This window comes from Pelodiscus sinensis, chromosome 20, assembly GCF_049634645.1.
Source record: "Pelodiscus sinensis isolate JC-2024 chromosome 20, ASM4963464v1, whole genome shotgun sequence".
Classification (NCBI taxonomy): domain Eukaryota; kingdom Metazoa; phylum Chordata; order Testudines; family Trionychidae; genus Pelodiscus; species Pelodiscus sinensis.
This window is the reverse complement of record NC_134730.1, coordinates 5505420-5529119: the sequence shown is the minus strand read 5'-3', so window position 1 is coordinate 5529119 and position 23700 is coordinate 5505420. Positions and strand designations below refer to the sequence as shown.

General features: G+C 40.8%; 1 protein-coding gene across 3 annotated transcripts in view; it reads left to right on the top strand.

Annotated features, from left to right (window-relative positions):
* TBCD (tubulin folding cofactor D) overlaps positions 1–23700 on the top strand; it is a 261696-nt gene that overhangs the window by 27154 nt on the left and 210842 nt on the right. For all 3 annotated transcript variants that reach the window (XM_075903520.1, XM_075903521.1, XM_075903522.1), the window contains exons 9-12: positions 14982–15027; positions 17195–17327; positions 22586–22734; positions 23549–23609. In XM_075903520.1, the coding sequence (XP_075759635.1) occupies positions 14982–15027; positions 17195–17327; positions 22586–22734; positions 23549–23609 (389 nt within the window). The remainder of the gene's footprint in view (positions 1–14981; positions 15028–17194; positions 17328–22585; positions 22735–23548; positions 23610–23700) is intronic.

Genomic DNA, 23700 nt, shown 5'->3' with positions numbered 1-23700 from the left:
GGGTAGTTTTGCTGACTGCACTTGCGTACCTAGAATTGACAGGGCTTGCCGATTTTGAATTGTAGCAGTGGTTTGATTGGATGTAGAGGGAGCTCACATCTCTCACAGTCAGTTGTGTGAAATCTTCATGCCTTGGCTTTACATGTGTGTCGCTTTGGTAATACTGCTAGTCAAAAAACTATGTGGATGGAAACCAGGGGAATTTGGCAACACTCAGCATGGCAAGTGTTTTATTTGCCCCAAACAGAACCTTGATTGGGCCACATGAGAACCACAGGCAGCCCACCACTGCCATAAATCAAAAAAGGTTTATTCCAAGATTGAATAGTCTATTAATTTCATATAGAGTCTAACTGCAACCAATCTCTTTGTCAATGATCTTTTGGGTGATTGTACTCCCATATTATATGTACATAAGTCCAAGATGTCATATGTAAATAAGATCATGTTTGTGGTTTGCCCTTAATACATATGGATAACTTTAAAGGTGACATACATGATGCAATGCATTATACAATGTATTGTAATTTGGCATTTACTGTGATGTTGTTAGAGTGCAAATATGTTAGTGTGCTTTTGTTTTGGCTGGTTATTTTTCACCAAAGCTGAAGTAAAATGAGTGCCATTAAATACAGCATGTTCTTGCATAGTCTAATTGGATTTAGGATTTGCTAACATGCAGTGAAAATGTCTATAATTTACATAAAATTGCCACTCTTAAATAGCAGTATATATGTTTGGTGTGGCGCATTACTAAATATTAAAGCAAATTTCTGGGCTGGAATTAACTTTTTTTGAGGGGGACTTTACTAGCATCTCCAAATCAGAAAAGAAATGGAGCTACATTTAGAATAACTTTTCTTAAGCCTTGTTGGTCAAGAAAGGGGAGGAATTGCTCCTATGCATTGCAGTGCTTTTTGAAAAGAGTTAGAATAGTGTTTCATCATCTCCTTCTCAGATATGGAAAAGCAGACTGTTTACTGTTCTGAGGTGCATGATGAAACCTGCAGGGTGTATATTACATTAATGTTGTGTCACTCCTTTGAGTTTGGCTTTGGTTTTATCCACCTGTTCATTAGCGCATTGTAAGCGAAACAGGTGAACATTTAACAACTAGAATCGAAACCAGAGTATGACTTAATATCCCTGGAAGCAACAGGCTTGATATGATGATTAATTTTCTTCTCCTTGTGGGAAGGGAGGTAGCAAGTGTTTGTCATTTGTGTATTCTACTGTTGCTAATTCACATTCAAGTCATTATTGGCTTTGTTTAAAATGCCCTTAGACCTTCTGGTTTAATATCAATTATAGAAATGAGAAACAAATGGAATTGAAAGAAAGGAGGTTTTGTAGAAAAAAAAATCTTAAATATGGAGTAGAAAATGAGTAATCATTTGTTTCAGGAACTTGACCTTAGGAAGATTTACTTACTGCAACAGGAGTGCAGTATAAAATAAGTCAAAATACAGATTTTTTTTTTCTCCCTTAGAGAGACTATATGGTTTACATCATTTTATTCATCCTAGTTGGAATTTTGTACAACTTATATTCAGTAAATCGTTGCTGAGGGTGTAGAACAGAATGCAGCTCTGAGCTTTCTTAATAATCTTAAGAAATCTTTATTTTTTTTGACCCATACAGTACCTATTTTGTAATCCTAACCCCACCTGCACAGTCTCTCTTGACCTTTAGTCTGTCCCATCCCAAACAAATGAGCAAAGACCACTCCCAAGCCGTGGTTATTGTTGCTGAATTAGCAAGATAGCAATTGATTCTGTTATGGGATAGTAAGAAATGTATTACCCTCCTAAAGTAAGGATAAGAGAGGAACAATTCCTTCTCTGGGCTGCTTCTGCGGTAGGGCAGCTGTGTGACATCCCTAATATAGAGTGTGTGTATAAATATATAAACTTGTCTTAAATATTTCTTCTACATAGAAGTCATACGTTTTTGCAAATCCTCTGGAGAAAAGTAATCCAGCATTACATCTAGGCTTTTGTTGTTAAGCGAGACAATCTACCCTTTTAGATTATGAGTTCACTGGGAAGGTGATTTGCTTTTTCAGACTTGCATTCAAATAATGTACTTTGGAATTTGCTTTTAGTGAGCATGGATGTGACAAAAGTGTTTTGAATTAGAATGAAACTCACAAATTATTTTAGTGCATTGCAGTGTGCAAGTTTTAATTCTGGTGATAGTGAATCTTGCGCCTACCGTAAAATCTTTCTTTTTGTGTGAGGGAAAACCTTGGTTATAAGAATATTCTTCTGATTCCACACAAACGGGAGAGTTCTACATTGCTTCTGTTTAGTCTGCCTCTTCATGGGTTTAAATTTTGATGACTGGTTATGTTACTGTTTAATCCAACTCAGCATTTTAAATGGAGAAGGCACTATTGTGTCATGATTCTTGTTGAAACATGCACACGCGTTACACATCTAAATTCCACAAAGGGGCTTGGGTTTTTTTTACACCTGCTGACAGTAATACATCATTTCACAACAGGTGTGCCTGAGCAGGAAGCACTGCTTGTAGTATTTCATACTCTGGTTTTTAAAAGCTTTCTTCCCCCTTTCCTTAACTAAAAAGCAACACTTTAAAAATGTATTGTGGACATTTATGTATATATGATTTTGTATTTATATAGAATATGTAGCGACACAAGCTAAATTATGAGGAAATTATTTTTAAATTCTTAATTTATGGAAACATGTAACATATTTCAGAGATCTGCATTCTAAATTATTTGGGTCTGAAGGTTTACTTTTAAACCTGCCATTCAAGTAGCCTTTTAGTTATCGCTGTAGGGTATAGCACTCCCAGTTCTTGCATGACAGAGATGACATAATGCTGAAATAGCTTGGGGCATTGAAACTTATTAAACCATATTTAATTTGTTTTATAAGTGACTCAGTATACAAATGTGAATAATAATTAAAAATAAAACATCCTCCATAGTGATTTGATGAAACTTGGAAACCTTAAGAACTACTTTTATTTGTATCTAAGAACAGGGCACTTTCCTGAGCTGCGTCTAGTGTTAGGATTGTTTGGTAATAGTTTCACACATATGAATCGTGCCTTAGGGAAGAGAGAGCTCTGCTATACTGTCCTTTCTGACCCAGAGGCACACAAATAGGTATTCCGTGCAAACATTGCCCAAGTCTTTTTTAAAAATATATTTTTGGTATTAGCAGATAATTTGTAATTTTGAGATTGCCTGTTGCTCTTAGGGATTTTATCTTTTAAAAGAAAGTTGCTCAGTTGTTCAGGGCTATAAAAATTAGCACATATTTAGAGAGAGAAGGACCTGTCTTTTGAAGCCCTATAGATGTGGAGGCTGGTGGCCTTTTCACTGCAGTAATATCTCTGTCCCCTTTGATGGGGTGAAGTTTTCCACTTTTCCATTGTCACCTTCGCAAATTTCTCTGTTTCTAGTTTAATTACACTTTTCATAGGCATTCTCATAGTGATTAATTCAAAATTCAGAATTCAAGTATCAAAAGTCAGCTTAATTTCTTGCCAAGCCTTTATGCTACATAGGGCTGTTGATATTTGAATTATAGTTTTTCAAATCTTTGTGCTCTCAATTAGTCTCATTCCTTGACCTCTGTGTAGTTAACATGGACATGAGTTATGCAGATAAATTCCCCTGCCCCCAGTGGTTTTAAAATCTTGCTTGTACTTGTGCTTCATATTCTTGTAGGGGACAACACACTATAACTTCTGCTTTGCCCTGGATCTCTTTCCTGTGTTCTTATTAATGGATGGAAAGAAGGTTATTACATACTTTATTTGTTTTCACTCAAGAATAATTTGAATGTATTATTTAGTGTGGTGCAGAGCTTAGCAATTCCTGGTGGTAAAATGTTGGTATTAAAATGTTTTTACATTACAAACCAAGAACCTTTAACAAAATATATTGCATGAGGACATGATTTCAATCAGTGTTTTTCGGTCTTAACAGGCCCATGTTAGGAAAGCCTCTAGGGGGCCTGTGCTGCTTTGCTTACCTAAAGTGTCCCTAGCCATGGAGCCATGCGGCTCCCATTGGCTCCAATTCGCTGTTTACAGCCAAGAGGAGCTGCGGGAAGTGGCAGCTATGCTTTGAGAAACACTGATTTAAAGGATTGTTTGTTGTAAAAGGTTCAGTTATTCTCTTGCTTTACTGTCTGATATTAATACATCTGCATTAATACATGCTGGTAGGAGGTAATGAGACTGCTCTAGTTTTTTCCTTATATACTTATGGAGTCTTTGTACAGGACCACTCAAGTCAAAGATTTTTAAAAACCAGAGACTGAAGGTTTGAAAGTAGATGAATCCAACATTAGCTTTCAGTTGATCAAAGTGTAGAGAACTTGTGAAAACTGAGCTGTGCAATCACTTGCTGCATAAAATTATGCTACATATTGAAGTAGACAGAGATAAATGAGAACGATCTGCTTAAGGAATACATTTCTGAAATATGCCAGTTTGCTATCTGACAAAAACAGGAATTATATGAGGAATAAAATAATGAAGGGTTATAATTGAGTTGCTTTATCATAAATTACATATCTAATTAAAATAATCTGTTTTAGTGAGGTCCATTATTCTTACTGTTTTTCATCTTAATATATTTGGCCTATATTACTTAGCCCAGAGGCTGAAATAGCTGATAGTGTTTTTTGGATAGTATTCATTTGACCTCTAGGGGTTGCTACAGAGTGATAGAATATGCTGTTTTCTTGCATCCCTTTGAAGGCTGTGATTATGCCTTCTCATTTTGGTTTATTAGAGCCCGAGGATAGCTTCAAACTTGCATCTCCTGTTTGACAGCAAGATGTGCTTGTTGCCAAGCAGTTAGGCCATCCTTAATAATGATGATTTGCATAGCTTGGGGAATATGTCCGAGAGGTAGTACTGGTTCATACATTTCATAAAGGCCAGGCCCTAATGAGATATATAGACAGTTGGAAAGTGAGATGGTGCATGTGTGTGTGTTTTTTTTTTCTTCATGATAGCTAAAACTAGTTTTTGTTTGTACCTTACATGATGTTGTTTCTAAAACAACAAAACCAGATTTGACAGTCATATAATTAGTTATAGAGCATTGATTTTCTTTAATGTATAGGTGATATAATTACTTAAAGGAGAGGGATTTACATTTTTCAACAGGTTGGTTAAGTTGGCATATATCATATGCTCTTATGAATGAGGAAGGAATATGGGATAATTTTATGATAACCTGTTGCAGCCAATGAGCAGCTTCCTTACTTTCTAAATTATTTTACTGATGTAAAAATTTGCTAACTAGTAGGCAAATGAAGCTTATAACTTGTTTCCTTTGTATCAGATTTTTCTCAGAATGATATACTTTGCTGAAAGGCAAGGAAATTGAACCTAAATAGTCTTACTTGCTCTCAGTTTACTCTATTTTTTCCCCTCGTCTTTTCTTTCCTTTTCTCCCCCCTTTTTTTTTTCATTCTTTTTCACATTTGTTCTAGGACTGCAGTGTTGTTCTGAGTTCATCACTGTACCGCATACATATAAACAATCAATTCTGTATGCCTGGAGAAAATACGGATACTACTTTTTTGAGACCACCATGCAATTAAAATGTTTTAAAAATTGTGCCTTTAAATGTACAAGATCTATTTTCAAGTTATTTAGAGGTGATATAAAAAGGATTTATTTAAAAATTGGGCCTATTCTTGTTTTAACTTCTCTATAATGCATAAAGAAAGACTGAATTTTTTTTCTTGTTTTGTGTTTTATATCCAAAATATCTGGATTATCAAGTCAGGTTTTCTTTAACTCTGCTGGAAAAACTCTCGGGCATCTAAGAAAGAACACATTTATTTTGAGGAGGAATGTAAGAGTGTAACCATTTAATTAGGCAACCAATAAGCATAAGCTTATCCGTGACCCAAATGGTTACACATGATGCTGCCCTGTGTTTCTGACTCTGTATTAGAGGAAGCAGCTGATTCCTGGGGAGCAGAGTGATAGACGGGAGCTGGTGTGTGTCAGGAGCTGGCTTTTAAGCTGACTACCAATATGCCCTGGCTCCTGAGGAGCTGGCTGCTGCCTTGCATTGCTGCCTCTGTATTAGAGGTTTTTAAGCTGGCTCCTGTTGCACATTGGCTGCCACCCCATCCTCTGGAGCCAGCTTAAAACTGGTTCCTGGTGCACACTGGCTCCTAGGGAGCTGACTGCACCCCACATGTAATCATATAACCACTTAAATTTTCAGTGGTTACATAGTTAGCAAAATATATGCTAATGTATTTTAACATCCCTCATTTTGAGTTCTTGTACCTTGAATGTTGTTCCACCTGGCATCTTAAAGCATAATTTGCTGGGAGAAGGTTGATGTGGATATTTACATTTGTCTCCTCAGAATAAGATATCTGAAACATCTTTTACAGCAGTGGTTCTCAAAGTGCGGTCTGCGGACCACTAGTGGTCTGTGGCTGCCTCTCAGCTGGTCCATGGCTGGAGCGCAGTTTCCCCTCTCCCCCACTTCCACCCCCCTTACAGTGGGGAGCCCATGCTGTGGCTCCAGCCTTGTGGATGCCATGCAGCTACAGGCTCGAGCACCAGCTCTGGCTTCCCGCTGGGAGAGCGCACGGGGGTGGGGATGGGGGAGGCGAGGGGATGGCATGGTGTAGGGGCCAGGGTGGCCCGGCATGACACTGTGCTGAGCTCCGTTTCCCTGGTGCTGCCCCTGCCCAGCCTGGATATACAGCTCCTAGGACCTAAGGGGTTAACACCCTCCCCCCGGCCCGCTACAGGCTCTGCCTGCAGCTGGGGGAGGAGGTGGGGCTGGGGCTGTTTTCAGATCTGGGTCTAGGAGGCCAGTCACACACTGATGTCACCTCCATGGGGTGCCAGGGCCTGAGCTGCACCATGCTGCTGCCCGTGGGGGGTGTGCAGGGGCAGGGATACTCTTTCCACAGTGCCTCACTCTGCCTGGACAACTGAAACCCGCCCTGGACTCTGTCCACCGCAGCCTGCAGGTGATGGGTGAGCCCTGGGCAAAGAGCTGGGCCAGGCAGGGAAGTGACTCTATCTGCCGTGGCCCCTCCTTGCCCTAGCGCTGCTCCCATGGGGTTGCGAGTCCCAGTGCTGCTGCCCTGCTGATATGTGTGCTGGGGGCACAGGGATGTAGGGAGAAGAGGGGCGTAAAGGAGGATGTGGGGGAAGGATGGGAGGGGTTGCACTGAGGGGGATGGAGTGATGCAGGGGATCAGGTGGGGGGGGGAGATCAAGGGGCTCGGGAGCGAGGCTGGAGCAGAGGGAAGATGTGAGGGTGGGAGATACAATTTTCCTTTGCCACCTCTCCTCCCCCATCACAGCATGATCCTCTTTGCATCTCATTATTCTGTGTGAATGAGAATCAGTCCATTTGCAGGTGCTGCAGGAAAGGTGGCAGGTCTGTACAGTGTTCAATAAGCTGTAGTTCTCTTGGCACTAGACCCTGGGGCACTTGCTCTCCTTCAGATCCCAGCAGAGTAGCTACTTTTAAAGCCAGTGCATATTTATGCTGGCAGCTCAGACCCTCATTCATTATTTCCCCCAGTACTCTGAGCTGTCTCTGTCTGGGGCTCCTTGATTTTCCATGGATAGTTGCCTCCAGCCCCTGTTCTGACCCCTCAGTTACTGACAACACTTGGAATAGTCTAGCAGCACCTTAAAGAATAACAAAACATGTAGGTGGTCTCATGAGCTTTTGTGGGTACAACCTACTCCTTCAGATGACCAGAATATTAAAAGTCCAGTTCCAAAATAAATAGTGGATTGGGTGGAGAGAAAGGAAGAGAAAAATAGTGAATTATAGTGTTCATGTTATGAGAATGCTCAAATTGTTCTTAACCAACTAAACAATGGGTGCTTAAGTCATTAGGATGTGAAAGGTAGTGTGCTAGCCAGTTAATGTCTTTATTCATACCTTTATAGGGGCTCCCAAACTTGTAAATGAAGTTAAGTTCCAAGGCTTTCCTGTGAATTGGGCTTGTGGAATTGGCCTGAAACAACAGGGTGACTTGGAGATCCAGGTTAAAGTGTTCTCCAGCAGGTTTCTGTGTGTTGTCTTTTGGGATATCAGATTTGTGTCCATTAATTCTTTGCCATAGAGACTGTCCAGTTTGGCCAATATACATGGCAGAGGGGCATTGCTGGCATTTCATGGCATAGATCACATTAGTGGATGTGCAGTTAAATGAGCCCTTTAGTGGCTGATGTGGTTGAGTCCAGTAATAAAATCATTTATGTAGCTGTATGGACAGAGTTGGCACTGGGGCTAATTGCAGGGGTAGATTTCCTGGATGAGTATGATGGAGCTGTGTTGAGTGATTATTGGAAAGAATTTGTTTGAGGTTAGGGGGTTTACCAGAAAACAAGCTGGGCTGAGGGAGACCTTTCACCTAATAAACCATCTTGTTAGTCTTTAAAGTGCTACATAGTCCTGTTTTTTGTTTCAGCTAGACCAGACTAACACGGCTACATTTCTATCACTATTCTCCATGAAGTGAATACTTGTTGGCTTAGGATTTTTAAGATAAAATAAAAGTAAATCAATATTCTTCTTTCACTCTTAGTTTAGAGCCATATGGTTTCCATAGGATCCTCAAATCTCCATCATAACACAGGAAGGCACTAGTGTTTGTTACCCTTCTGCAGATGGGAGCAAATAATCAACCAGCCACAAGGGTTTTGATGTGCAGCTATTTGGCTGCATTCTCACCCTCTTACCTTTTCTGTGTTACTCCCTCAACCCCCTCTTACTCCCAAACTCCCTCTCGTACCCCCACCCCATACCATCTCCTTTTTCCAAACTCCCTTCCATACCCTGCCCTCCTAATCCCCTCCTGCACGCAGATCTTCCCGCTTAGATCCTGCATCTCTGTCTCTCACACTGAACCCTTAATTTTTTCCCCATCCCAGAGCCAAAGGGGGTCCACAAAATCCACTAACTCTGGAACCCTAGAAAAGTAAATCTGGCCTAGGGGAAGGCCTGAACCTCAGTCTTCCCTGTCCCTTCCCCATACCCTGTGGGGCTGGAGTGCCAGAAGACTAAGGTGTGTCAGTTGGCGGCCACATACTGAGGGTTGGGATTTTTTGGATGAGTTTTTTTTGCTGCTTGCTTGTGTGATTCCCAACTAATTTTTCTGTGGGTCAGTGGCCCCTGACCCAAAAAAAGTTTGCCACCCCTGCCATACATAAAGAAAACATGGGAACCTTTTGTGTTGGACATAAATTAATATTTTACTTATTTTATCACATTTCATTTTAAATAAACATGAGAGAGTTAAAATGCTCAATCTGTTCAATAATTTAAATTAAACCATTCTCCCTAGCTGCAGCACTAGCAAAATGGCTTGGGTGTAATTAGATAATTAACAGTGAGTTTCCATTAGCAACTGATGGTCCGCGGAAAGGTTTGCATTGAGCCGGGTGGTCCCCAGGCCAAAAAGTTTGAGAACCACTGTTTCAGGAATGTAATTATTTAGCAGAAGATTTTTATCAGTACCTGTATTGTATTTTTTGTGTGCAAAAAAAACTTTTGATTTTTTTTTAACTTACTGCAGCTCTTCAACCATGATCATTTTATCTCCTTGTGAAAACATGCTATCTGTTAAGTGGGGGTCTCTTTAGATGGACAGAGATGTTGAAGATGAACTGTCTGAGTGAACGTTTGCATTTATATATTTATACATCGTGGCTACGTCTACACTATCCAATGTCTGGGATAGGATATTGGGCCTGATGGACAACAGTTTGACCCAGTATGGCACCTCTGTGCTCAAATATAAAATAAATTGATCTTAAGTCTTCAAAGCCCACTATGTAGCTTGTAATACAGTGATCAGAAACATTAATTTGGGATCTTGAAATGTAATTGAATAACAAACTAAAACATGTGCATAGACTTAGGGTATTTTTGTTGCTTTTAAACTATACTTGAAATAACATGTAAATAATTGGTGTGTGTATATAGAGATATTTCTAAGGTAGGGCTGTTTTCCTATTACTTTAACTCCTTGCCATATTGAATGACAAAGAAAAAGGAAAAATAAGGTACTGGATATAGTAGCTTTGTTGCATGTCTAAAGGAGTGTTTACAGACTGTACAAAGAAATTCTTTGGACATTTTTGTTTGGTTTACTCAGCTTTTTCTTGATTGTACTGCAAACTCAAGCCTAATCTTGTAGAGATTTTTTTTAATACTAGCTCTAAATATGCCTCAGCAAATTATCTTTCCATAATAGATTTAATTTTTATGTAGGTCACTATTGTGTTCTGATTTTCAGTAGGTTTATCTACATTAGTGATTGTTGGGCATAGAGATGTTAATGGGTAACTGATTAACTGGTAAGCATCACCCGTAAACTGGTAACGAGTTAACTGGTGGTCCGGTTGGGCCAACCACCCCATGGGTGGGGGGGGGGGCGAGGGGAACGGGTTCTGTAGCCTGCAGTACGGGGGGGAGGGGCAGCCCAGCTTGCTCCTAACAGGCCCATGATGTAGCAGGCTGCTTTAGCCTGGCTGGGCCCACTGCGCCATGGGCCCCTGCCTGAGGGATTCTGTTTAACATTCCATTTAATGGTTAACTTTGTAACTGGGATTTTACGTCCCTAGATGGATGGGCAAAAAAGTAATGAGATTGTGTTATTTCATAAATATACATGATTCACTATTTTTTGGCTACTCCATTTTCTGTTGTCAAGAATTGGCATCTGTATAAGTGTTTATAAGCCTTAGTAAAGCCTTAGAATTCCTCATAAATGTACAATTTAGTTATTTTCCTTGATTATTAAGAACATAAGAATGGCCATACTGGGTCATACTACAGGTCCATCCAGCCCAGTATCCTGTCTGCCTTTGTTACCTATATAGTAAGGATGTTAAATATTAGTTAATTTACTAGTTGAGTAGTTGATGGGATTTCCATTGACTACTCTCCTAGTTGATGAACATTTCAAAGGAGGAATGTGGAAATGCCTAAGAGCCCCTACTGGGGCTCTTGTACATTTCAGAGGAGGAATGCGGAAGTCCGCGTGCAGCCTGTGGCCAGTGGGAAGTCCTGTGGACTTTGGGCTGCATGTAGGCATGCCAGTTTTGAAATGTACAAGAGTTCCTAGCAAGGGCTCTTGTGCATTTCAAAGCGGAAGTGCCCTCGTGGAGCCCAGGGTCAGCGGGAGACTCAGAGTCCCCTGCTGATCCCAGGCTCCATATTGTGCTGCTGATTTGAAATGCCACATGGAGCCCGGGGTCAGCTGGGGACGATCCTGGGCTCTGTGCGTCATTTCAACGGAACCCGGGATTAGCTGGGGACACCCCAGCTGACTGCAGGTTCCGAGCGGCATTTCCCCAGAACCCAGGGTCAGCTGGGGATTCCCCAGATGATCCCAGGTTCTGTGCACAGCCTGGGATCAGATGGGTAGTCCCCAGCTGACACCAAGCTCCACATGGTGCTGCCACCTTGAAATGCTGCCTTGGCGTTTCAGAGGCAGCACTGCATAGCTGAGCCCAGGGTCTCAGGCTGATCCCGGGCTCAGCTGCCGCTTTGAAGTACCCCTCTTCCCCCTCTCCCGCCTTGCTGCCTCTGTCTGATAGAGGCAGCAAGGGGGGCCAGGAATTGACTAGTCGACTGTCTAACCAGTAAGAATTTGCTTATCGGATAGTCGACTGGTCTTTAACATCCTTACTTTATAGAATCAGAGGGGTAGCCGTGTTAGTCTGAATCTGCAAAAACGACGAGGAGTCCTGTGGCACCTTACAGACTAACTGAAGTGTAGGAGCATAAGCTTTCGTGGGCAAAGACCCACTTCGTCAGATGCATGTAGTGGAAATTTCCAGAGGCAGGAATAAATATGCAGGCCAGGATCAGGCTGGAGATGACCAGGTGGATCCAATCAAGGAGGATGAGGCCCACTTCTAGCAGCTGATCTGGAGGTGTGAATTCCAAGAGAGCAGAAGCTGCATTTGTAGTTAGCGAGCCATTCACAGTCTTTGTTTAATCCAGAGTTGATTGTGTCAAACTATCTAAACTAAAGTTTGACACTAAAAACTAAAGTTTGACACTATCTATACTAAAGTTTGACACAATCAACTCAGCTGCTAGAAGTGGGCCTCATCCTCCTTGATTGGATCCACCTGGTCATCTCCAGCCTGATCCTGGCCTGCACATTTATTCCTGCCTCTGGAAATTTCCACTACATGCATCTGACGAAGTGGGTCTTTGCCCACGAAAGCTTATGCTCCTACACTTCAGTTAGTCTATAAGGTGCCACAGGCCTCCTCGTCGCTTTTACTTTATAGAGCATCCCAAAATAAGGCAATGAAGTTGAATACATACAAGTTGATTATATTCTTTCTTTTCTTTTTTCTGTGCTACTGTCCTAAAGGCCACAGGATACAGTCACAGTTTTTGTAGCTAAAGAGGTGTATATTGCACAACACTATCGGTGAAGCTACGCATTTGAAATTTGAGTGCATTCTGGTCACATTGTGTGCTTTTTCAGATGCAGTTTTCTCGACTAGGTCTGCTATTAGCCCAAAATGATCTGTAACACAGTGGAGGTAGTTACATAGAGATGACTGTTAAATGTATCAGTGGTTCTTGATCTGCAGCCCAAACAGCACAAAGCTGTACATGTGACATCCCCAGGACCATACAGCACGAGAGGCCCACAACAGTAAATAGTTTGAGAACCGCTGCTAAATGGTTTAAACAAGCACCTTGAACCACCCACAGCTCTTGCCATTTAATATAAGATAATCTTCCCCATAGAAGTTAAAACTTAAATATTCAGTATGTGGCATTTGTGTGTGTTGTTCATGAATTTCAGTTGCTGAACTTGAATCTCTAATACAGCAACTGTGTAAAGCAGTAAGTGAAGGAAATTGTAGTTAATTGAAAGTTGTGGGGTGCTTTTCTCCTACATATGTTTTTCCGTAGAAATAAAAACTAATCTCCTGCTTTCAGAAAAAGGTTGGAGCGGTTCAGTATTCTAACAAAAATTACTGTTGTTTGAATGTACTTGTGGCTTCTTGTCCGTATAAATTTGTAATGAGTTTGGATTCTAAGGCTGGACATAGTGTACTTAGAATTGATTGATATAGTATTAGAGAGAATGTAAAGGGAACACATTGCAATAATAGATTGGACTTTCCTGGTCCGGCACCCCCAGGACCTGAGCAGTCTCGAACCGAGCAGTTTGCCGAACTAGGGAAAGTCAGTGCTTGCCTCCTGGCCCCACTCCTGGCCTCCAGATCTGCGGGCTCTGCCCCTGTTAAGCAGGGCTCCTGGCTGCAGGCCCCTCCTAGCACTGGGGCTAGACCTTCTCAGCCAGCACCTTCCCATCCATCTGGGCCTTTCAGCTGTGGCTTCCCAGCCTTGGGCCCCCTACCAACTGCAGCCAGTCCAGCTGGGGACTTCCTGACTACTGCCGGCCTCTCCGCAGCCGGTCCGGCTGGCCAGGAGTTTCAAGGCCACTGGCAGTCTCTCTGCCATTGTTGACCCACCAGCCCCCCCTGATGCTAGCCTCCCAGTGGTCTCTGGGTAGCAACATCCTGGACCATGGATAGAGCTGGAGCAGAGAGTCCTGGATTTCAGAGGTGCAATCTGAACTTATTTTACTAGCAAAACATGGTATAGAGCAAGAATATTTTAAAAATATTGTGTGTAGGACTTTATATTTCAGTATCTCTTTGTAAGATATTAAATGTACAATGTTGAGAAATGTAGTTAAGCAATGATCTTGTACCCTCCAGACATACAATTTTTGCCTGTCATTTGACACAGCACCTTTTTTTGAGCATTACAGCTATCTGGATTTCAATTTGTTAATACGAGGAAAGCGATTGTGATGGAAATCTTCACCCTGATTTTGGTCCATTTATGCTGAACGAAAAAGGGCACTTTTCTTGCAGAGTTGCAGTGGGGATGGCTGCCAGGACCGACATAAGCTGGGACTGAGCCAGCTTGCCTGCCCGTTGGCTCCCAAACTACTTTCAGTGTGGAGCCACTTATTGGGTAATTGTGTAACTGACAAAATATTTGTTGGCTACATGGTTACCAGTGTACATGCAATTTAATATCCCTAATTTTAAAGTCCCCACACAGGACTGCATAAATTCAGTGCAGCATTGTGGCACGTTGTGTGACCTGAGGTGGTGGCTGTAATTTAGACAGACCTCATGGCTGTCCAAGCATATGTCTATAATACACCTTCAGTTGGGCCATATCAGCTGAGTTAGGCTCAGGGGGCCGATGCTACGGAGCTCTAAAATTGCAGTGTAGCTGCAGTCCATGCCTGAACGTCTGTATTGCAATTGTATTGCTCCTCAGCTTAAGCCTATAGGAACATAAGATCCATCCCCTGTCGTCCATTCCCAGCTTCTGACAAACAGAACCTGCTGGCAATGTTGAATTGCAGAGTAGACATACCCTAAGTTAGGTCATGGGCCTCTATACCTTACCAGCCCAGCATCAGGTTTATGTGGTTTAAAGCTCCCTTAGCCTTCCCTCCCTCCTCTCCTCTGGCTGCAAGTTGTGTGCTTTGCCTCTTAGGGTATATTTACACTGCAATCTGGATATGTGATTGCTGCATATATAGCAGTGTTGTCTTGGCATCATGGGCTTTGGCACGGGTTGTACAGCCCACCTGCAACCCTAAGTATGTATTTAGGAAGCTAGCTCATACAGACGTCTGTGCTGATGGAGCTTCATTACTGTTTGTATCTAAGATATTAATTTAAAGCCAGGGCAGGTATGTCTGTATGTGCTGCAGTCACACCTCTGATTGCAGTGTAGATGTAATCTTTGAGCTGCATTAAAATATCTCGTATGGCATGTCTGTAGATTTTTATAACTATGTATGAGTGCTAGAACATTGAGGAATGCTTTGGATCCATAGGTTTGGTAAATTGTGCTTTATTACTTGTAATTATCATGTTTGAAGAACGATTTTCCTTCTTTATTTTCTTAGGCGCAGTTATTTAAACATGGCAAGAGAGATGATTGTTTACCATATGGTAAGGCTCATATATTCTGTGATATTTATTCGTAGGGGGGGAAACTATTATCAGTTCAAGGAGTTAGGAGAATGTATTTAAAAAATGTTGTATGTAGACCACTTTAGTGCTTTTTAGGTAAGATCTTAAGCTCCTATATTATGTAGGCTTACAGCAGCCTGACTGAGACATTCTTCTTAATTCAGTATTAAATACTCTTCTTTCTGATCACTAATCCTAGGCTAGTGTTTGGGAAAATTTTCCTGGTTATGAAAACATTTGTTTTGGGCTATTACAGTAATTCTAGACTTGGCATATTGATCCTTAAAATTGTCATGAGTTTCCCAACTTGAATTGACATGATTTCTGCACTCTCTGCCTAGAACAGCTAGGGGTATATCTAGACTAAGCTTTTTTTCCGAAAGGAGATATGCAAATTTGGTGCTAATTTGCATATCTTCCAATTGCTTTTTCAAAAGCGGGTTTTTTGAAAGTGAAAGTAGTCTGGATGTGTTTTTTAGGGGGGAAAAACCCCTTTTTTGAAAAACTGTACAAACCTTTTTTTAGGAAGAGCATTTTTTTCGAAAAAGGGTTTTTTTCTGAAAAAAACGTATCCAGACTTTTACTTTTGAAAAACCCATTTTCAAAAAAGTGATCAGAATAAGATATGCAAATTAGTGCCAAATTTGCATATCTCCTTTCAAAAAAAAATCCCGTAGTCTAGATTCTAAGATTAATTGTTAATGCTGTTGTAAAGCTGGAATGATCCCAGCCATTCAGAAGGCATAAAGTATTAATTTCTGTCATTTGAAATAGAAACCACTAAAACCATGGTAGAATTAAAGGTAGTGATTGGAAAGGTGTGTCTTTTAAGAAACAAATTTGAAATTTATCAGGGCTAGAAATAGATGCTTTATTCCATTTGAAAGTCAGGAACATATAGATGGCTTGCAAATGGGATTTTGAACTGTTACTGTTAGGTCCAGGGATTGGTATCTTTTTAAAATGTGATCACTCTTATGCAGGACTAATAAAACAAGTTGGAGAACTCTTAAGCCAGTGTAATGTTTAAATCTTTACACTTGTAGCACTTTCTATAAGAGTTAAGATTGTCAGTTAATCACAGTTAATGCATGTGATCAACTCAAAACAAATTAACACTTTTTAGAAACTATTGTTAATTGCACACTTATTTATGTTACTGGAATGCTGTAGGTTTTTTCTTTGTTGCATTCTGAGTAGCTTTTTCTCATTGCTTGGGATTAATGTGTTCCATATTTAATTTGGCAGTTACATAGCAGATTTCAGTGTAAATTAAAGCCCTGTGTCACATCCCATTTTCCATCATACTTGGGAGGCACCATACCTCTGGGGAAGGGGTGCCCCTCCTCTGGCTGCCTTACTCTTGCCTCCTCACCACTGTTTGTGGAGATGCCCCAGCCAATCTGTTCTGGACCAAGAGCCTGTCTGCTGAGTGTGGTGGGGGACAGGAGGGCTGATGTCAGCTTGTCCCTCCTGCCCGCCCATGTACTGACTGGCACCTTAGGAGTGAGTGCTCACCAGCTCAAAAGTGTTTAGGCTGCTGAGTGCTCTGCTTCAAGAGACAGTGCTCCCCCAACATGCACACGCTTTCCCCATAAAAATATTTAAATAAATAGCATTCAAACTATTATTGTTTAACAGTGCAATTAAAACTGTGATGAATCACAACTTTTAAAAAATCTTATTAATTTTTTAAATAATTCGACATCCCTGTGAAAAATGAAGCTGCATGAAAGAGTTACTTGTCCATATTAATCGCTTCTTAGGGTCTTGCGTCAAAGCATTCAGTAATCATTTCAGGTTACAAATATAGTGACTTTGTTTTTATTTGTAATAAAAAATGGAATCTCTACCTTGAGTACCTTTCCCCCCCCCCCCCCCCCCCCCCGTAAAGCCAAAATGATTTAGTAATAGAACCAGATTTTAAGATTTGGGTTTCCTGGTTCACAGTCTGTTGCTCAAGCCATTAGACCACCTCCTTTGTTATAATTATGCTTATTATGTATTAAACATTTGTCATGTCATTATATTGATGGGCAGCAATACAAGACTGTAAGGTAGATGAATTAGATGAAGACACTGTAAATAAGATTGAACTTTGTAACAGAAGCATTTTTGTTCAGCACATTTACTTTCTCTTTTACAGCTTCTACTGTACTCGAATGCCTTGATAATTGCAAGCTGTCAGAAAGTAACCAGACGCTTCTTCGTAAACTAGGAGTGAAACTTGTTCAGCGACTTGGATTGACGTTTCTAAAACCAAAGGTGGCAAAGTGGAGGTTGGTGAAAGGAGATCAAGCAAACTTACGTTCATTAGTCCTTTAACAGAATAGGATTTTGAAATTCAGACTCACTTGTATAGAGTTTGATGAGTAAGAAAACTGTACATGTTAACTTGATTACAAGATTGTCTGAACATTGAAATTAGACAGATATCCTTCATTTATGGTACTAGAATGTTGTAGGTCTTTTGTTTGTTGCATTCTGAGTAGCTTTTTGTCATTGCTTGGGGTTAATGTGTTCTATATATAAGTTAGCAGTTATATAACAGATTTCAGTGTAAATTAAAGCCCTATGATACATTCCTTTTTTGTTATATATATATATAATACAAGCATAAAAACATTCACAGAAAAGTTCTCCATTGTAGAGCATGTTACAAAGATGGAAATAGAGTGGCCATATCACCAAGGTTGTTTTTAGTTCAGTGTAGTAGATAAGTTATGCCCTATATTACAGAATTCTTACTCTCTGAACAAATTTAGTGCCCATTTGGAAAAACAGCTATTCATAAACCTGCATTTTTTAGTTTAACAGTTTAGCCAAATGATATTATCTTTTCTCTGGTGCCTGGTTTTATTTATTGCCATAGGGTAGACTCTTTTTTTCAGATTTCTTGCACTGATATTTTAAAATTGTAGGCTTTCTTGTCAGCTATTTTTATCATTTTGGATTGTATCTTTCACCTTTGAGAGAGTCCCTAGGCTTAGGAAATTCTTTCTAGCTGTAGAATGTTTCCCCCTCATTGCTAAAAACATCTACTTGTTTAGCAAGGTGAATACTTTCACTTGATTGCATATTTAGTTTTTTTCTAAATTGCACAAATGGTGGTAGTAGTGGCATTCAGCAAATTGAAAATGTTCAATTTTAAAATTAACCTTAAAAGACAATCTCAGCAATAGAAGACAATTTTATGTTTTAGCTTTATTTTAGTCTCTAAGATATTTTTTTAATCCTTCAGTTAATCAATTTCCCTTTTTTATATCTTTCCCTTTTACTATCTTAAGAATTTGCTTTCAGTGGTAAGAGTCAAAAATTGCTGTCTCTCCACATCCTTGAAAGTTGATGGGAGCAGGAAATTCACATTCAAGTGCAGAACTTATGCCTAGTTTTATTAATTTTAAACTGAGATGTTAGATGTAATAACATTATTTGCTTCGTTTTGTGTACAGAGATTACAAACAGCTCTCATATGAAGAATAATATTGTGTTGCATATGTCTGTACAAAAAGTTATGCTGTCAAATGTGTAGTGGAAGAGTGGGGAACCTTTTTTGGGTCGGAGGTCTTCTGATCCAAAGATAAATCAGTCTGGGGGCTACACACAAGTGAAAAGCAAAAAACAACCCTCCCCCACAAAAAAGCCCACTGACTTGGCCCCCGACTGAGGGAAAAGACACTCCCCACATTTAGCTTTTTCCATGGCTAACTTCTATCTAATTTACTTCTAATAATAATAAAATGGATTGATATGAAAAAGTTCTAGTGTACAATCCCATAATTCTTTATCTTTTTCTCATGTTTTCCATGATTTTCAAGCACCATGAAATGCCAAACTAACCAAGCTTTGAAGTGAAAGTTGTCTGAGATACTGGAGTATAAAATTTCTGATTAAAAATATGGGAAAAGTTTGTGTCTGTGCTTGAATAAGTGAAAAAGTGAAGTTACATTACAGCTAAGACCAAGCATGGAAAACTACTGCCTAAAGGAAGCTTATTTCAGAAAATTTTGAGCAAATGACTGAAGATTAGAATGGAATTGGGAGGTCAACTGTAACTATAGGGAGGCTCTTTTGGTCTTTTATAATGCGTTGCATTTGTTGTGTGGCTTTCTTAACAAAGAAACTTTGATCACATAATAAATGTAAACCGACAAAACTCCTGTAGGAGTCACTTCACTTCCTGCCAGTTAAGTCTATGTCTGAGGTAGAATCTGGCAGTTGTTTTACAAGGCACAACAATTCAGTGCAGGAAGTTTTGATAAACACTGTCCACATGAATTGAGATGGGGAATTTGAGGCAGATAGTAGTCATTAACTTTTAATTTTTCTAAGATGCTGGAGTTAACTAACTGCTCTTCCTATAGGTGACATGCAATCTTAATTCTAATTATTATTTTTTCTATAAATCAATTATCCTACACTATGAACGTACAAGGAGACTTAAAGCCAACAAAAAGATATGGCCCCTTTCTTAAGAAACTCAGTCCATTTGAGATAAATGCATGATTTAAAAAGTAAATGGTGGGGAAAAGAAGAAAATTATAAGCTCTCAAATGTTCTTGTCTTTTGCATGTTTGGGGTTCAAATGTGGAATAGAGCTAGATAGATTCATTGGAGGTTAGGTCCATCAATGGCTATTAGCCAGGATGGGTAGCCTGTGTTTATCTGGAAATGGGTGACGGGATGGACGACTTGATGATTACCTGTTGTATTCACTCCTTCTGGAGCATCTGGTATTGGCCACTGTTGACAGACAGGATACTGGGCTGGATGGAGTTTTGGTCTGACCCATTATGCCTGTTCATAGAATCATAGAGCTGGAAGAGACCTCAGAAGGTCATCAAGTCCAGCCCCCTGCTCTAGGCAGGACCAATCCCAACTAAATCAATCCAGCCAGGGCTTTGTCAAGCCAAGACTTAAACACCTCTAGGGATGGAGACTCCACTAGGTAACCCATTCCAGTGCTTCATCACCCTCCTAGTGAAATAGTTTTTCCTAATATCCAACCTGGACCTCTCCCACCACAACTTGAGACCATTCCTCTTTGTTCTGCCATCTGTAACTACTGAGAACAGCCTCTCTCCATCCGCTTCGGAAGCTCCCTTCAGGAAGCTGAAGGCTGCTATCATATCCCCCCTCACTCTTCACTTCTGCAGACTAACCAGACCCAACTCCCTCAGACTCTTATCATAGGTCATATGCTCCAACCCCCTAATAATTTTGGTTGCCCTCCGCTGGACCCTCTCCAATGCATCCACATCCTTTTTGTTGTGGGAGGCCCAGAACTGGACACAATACTCCAGATGTGGTCTCACCAGAGACGAATATAGGGGAATAATGACATCTCTGGATCTGCTGGAAATGCTCTTCTTAATGCAACCTAATATGCCATTAGCCTTCTTGGTTACAAGGGCACACTGTTGACTCATATCCAGCTTCTCATCCACTGTAACCCCCAGGTCCTTTTCTGCAGAACTACTACTTAGCAGGTTGGTCCCCAGCCTGTAACAATGCTTGGGATTCTTCCATCCCAAGTGTAGGTCCTTGCTGAACCTCATGAGATTTCTTGTGGCCCAATCCTCCAATTTGTCTAAGTCACTCTGGACCCTATCTCTGCCCTCAAGTGTATCTACCTCTTCCCCCTAGCTTAGTGCCATCTGCAGACTTGCTGAGGGTGCAATCCATCCCCTCATCCAGGTCATTAATAAAGATGTTGAACAAAACCGGTCCTAGAACCGAACCTTGGGGCACTCTGCTGGAAACCGACCGCCATCTTGACATCAAGCCATTGATCACTACCCACTGGGCCTGGCCTTCTAGCCAGTTTTCTATCCATCTTACCGTCCATTTATCCAATCCACATTCCCTTAACTTGCTGGCAAGAATATTGTGGGAGACTGTATCAAAAGCCTTGCTAAAGTCAAGGTATATCACATCCACTGACTTTCCCATGTTCACAGAGCCAGTTACCTCATCATAGAAGCTAATCAGATTGGTCAGGCACGACTTGCCCTTTGTGAATCCGTGCTGAGTATTCCTAATCACTTTCCTCTCTTCTAAGTGCCTCAAAATGGATTCCTTGAGGATCCCCTCCATGATTTTTCCATGAGCCTAGGTAAGACTGACCAGCCTATAGTTCCGTGAATCGTCCTTCTTCCCTTTTTTGAAGATGGGCACTACATTTGCCTTTTTCCAGTCATCCTGGATCTCTCTCGATCTCTATGAATTTTCAAAGATAATGGCCAAAGGCTCCTCAATGACATTTGCCAACTCCCTCAGTACCCTTGGATGCATTAAATCTGGACACATGGTTTTATGTACGTTTAGCTTTTCTAAATAGTTCCTAACCTGTTCTTTACCCATCAAGGGCTAGAATGGCCGTACTGGGTCAGACCAAAGGTCCATCTAGCCCAGTATCCTGTCTGCCGATAGTGGCCAGCACCAGGTTCCCCAGAGAGGGTGGATCAGAGACAATGATCAAGCGATTTGTCTCCTGCCATCCTTCTCCAGCCTCTGACAAACAGAGGCCAGGGACACCAATTCTATCCCCTGGCTAATAACCTTTTATGGACCTAACCTCCATGAAATTATCTAGCTTTTCTTTAAACTCTGTTATAGTCCTAGCCTTCACAGCCTCCTCTGGCAAGGAGTTCTACAGGTTGACTACACGCTGTGTGAAGAAGAACTTTCTTTTATTAGTTTTAAACCTGCTACCCATTAATTTCATTTGGTGTCCTCTAGTTCTTCTATTATGGGAACTAATAAATAACTTTTCTTTATCTGCCCTCTCCACACCACTCATGATTTTATAGACCTCTATCATATCCCCCCTCAGTCTCCTCTTTTCTAAACTGAAAAGTCCCAGTCGCTTTAACCTCTCATATGGGACTCGTTCCAAGCCCCTAATCATTTTAGTTGCCTGTTTCTGAACCCAACTCAAGCCTCCCACCCCTAGGCAACACTTAGCGATTCATATGGGAACATTTCTGGCTGTTCCCTTTCATTAGGGAGCAAGGAGAAAGTGCACAGTCTTCTGCATTCCTCATTCTGCTTGGGGAGCACAGGGGGCAGGCGACCCTGGATCTATCTCAGCAGGGGGACAGGCACCCCTCTTCTGGCTGTTCCTCCTGGAGCTGCAGCAGCCATAGACAGATGCTTCTCTTCTGGCCCCAAGATGCTGCAATGAGAGAGGGCTGGGGTTGTCCTCTCTCTCTAGGTTAGACTGCATACTGAACCCCTCATCCCCAGCTCTGCCCCCAAGGAATGATTTAAATGAAGCATGTACATTTTCATTTTTTTCCAGAAAGCAAACATTAATGAGTTAAGGACCCAATGCTGGGTAAATCATCTGGTACAACACACACATGGTTTTCTTTTCCTACTAAAATAGTGTTTTCCCACAGTAGTTAAAAATACTGCTGTGAAAATGTACTACACTGAGAGAAGGTTTGAGGATGGCATATGCTATGTTCAAGGATTAACTGGGTAGGCACAAACTTAGACAAAAATTGCAAATGAACGTTGTTTCTTGTAACAGGTATCAACGTGGCTGTAGATCTTTGGCCACCAACCTGCAGTTTTCTGGTCAGGGTGCAGTTGCACAGAATCTAGTAACTGCTGCTGTTGCTGCTGCTGCTGATGTTGAAGAGGAGTATGACATTCCGGGAGAGGTTGAGAATGTTATAGGTGTGTTGGATTCAAACTGAAATTACTTCTTTAGCCAGCTGACATTACAACTCGCAACAACCTGGGATGGACTTACGAAAGAATTATGGTTACACAAATTGTTGGTAAAGTAATGTAGAAAATTATAATATGACGTATCTGTATATAATTGGATAAAGTTCACCGTATTTTTTTAAACTATGCCATGGTTTTCCGCATGCCACTTTTCCCATAAACAAGAATGAAAAATGTCCATGTGTAAAAATAACAATTTTACTTTGAAACACACTTGCCCCGTCTTATTCAATTATGTGACTCGGGGTCTTTCTGTTTTTGGAGGTGGACAGAGTGAATTGTATTTAAAAGGTTCAAATTGTATTCAAATAAAGTTAAAGGCCTGCAGAAGGTCTAGTGATTGAGATATGTAGGGATTAACAGCAGTAATGGGCTCACAGCACTTGGAAATGTAATAAGCCACTCAACATACCTAATTTTGTTTAGAAGTGTATGCTACTTATTTTATTTAAAAAATACGAATACTGCTGCTATCAGTGTGTCGTCATTGATCTCATGGTAGGTATTCATAAGCCTCATACATGCAAATTGGACTCTTTTGAATAGCCATGTCTAAGTATGGCTTACCCACTAAATTCCACATCCTAATGACATAAATAGCCAAGCACTGGGTACTTAAGAATACTTAGAACCCACTCTATCAGTTTCCTTTAGCATGAACACTCTAATTGACAATTTTCCCCCCATTTTTTCCCTCCCCATCCCCGCTTTCTCTGCTGTTTATTTTGCAACCTGGACCCCTTAAATGCATTCTCTGCAGAACAATTATTGGTTGGATTGAAAGACAAAGACACCATAGTTCGATGGTCTGCTGCAAAAGGGTAGGTTTCTTTTATTTAATTTTCAACTAATCAATTAGCACAACAGAATGTCACCCAGGTTAAATAATTGTATGTTGTTTTCTCAGTGTTA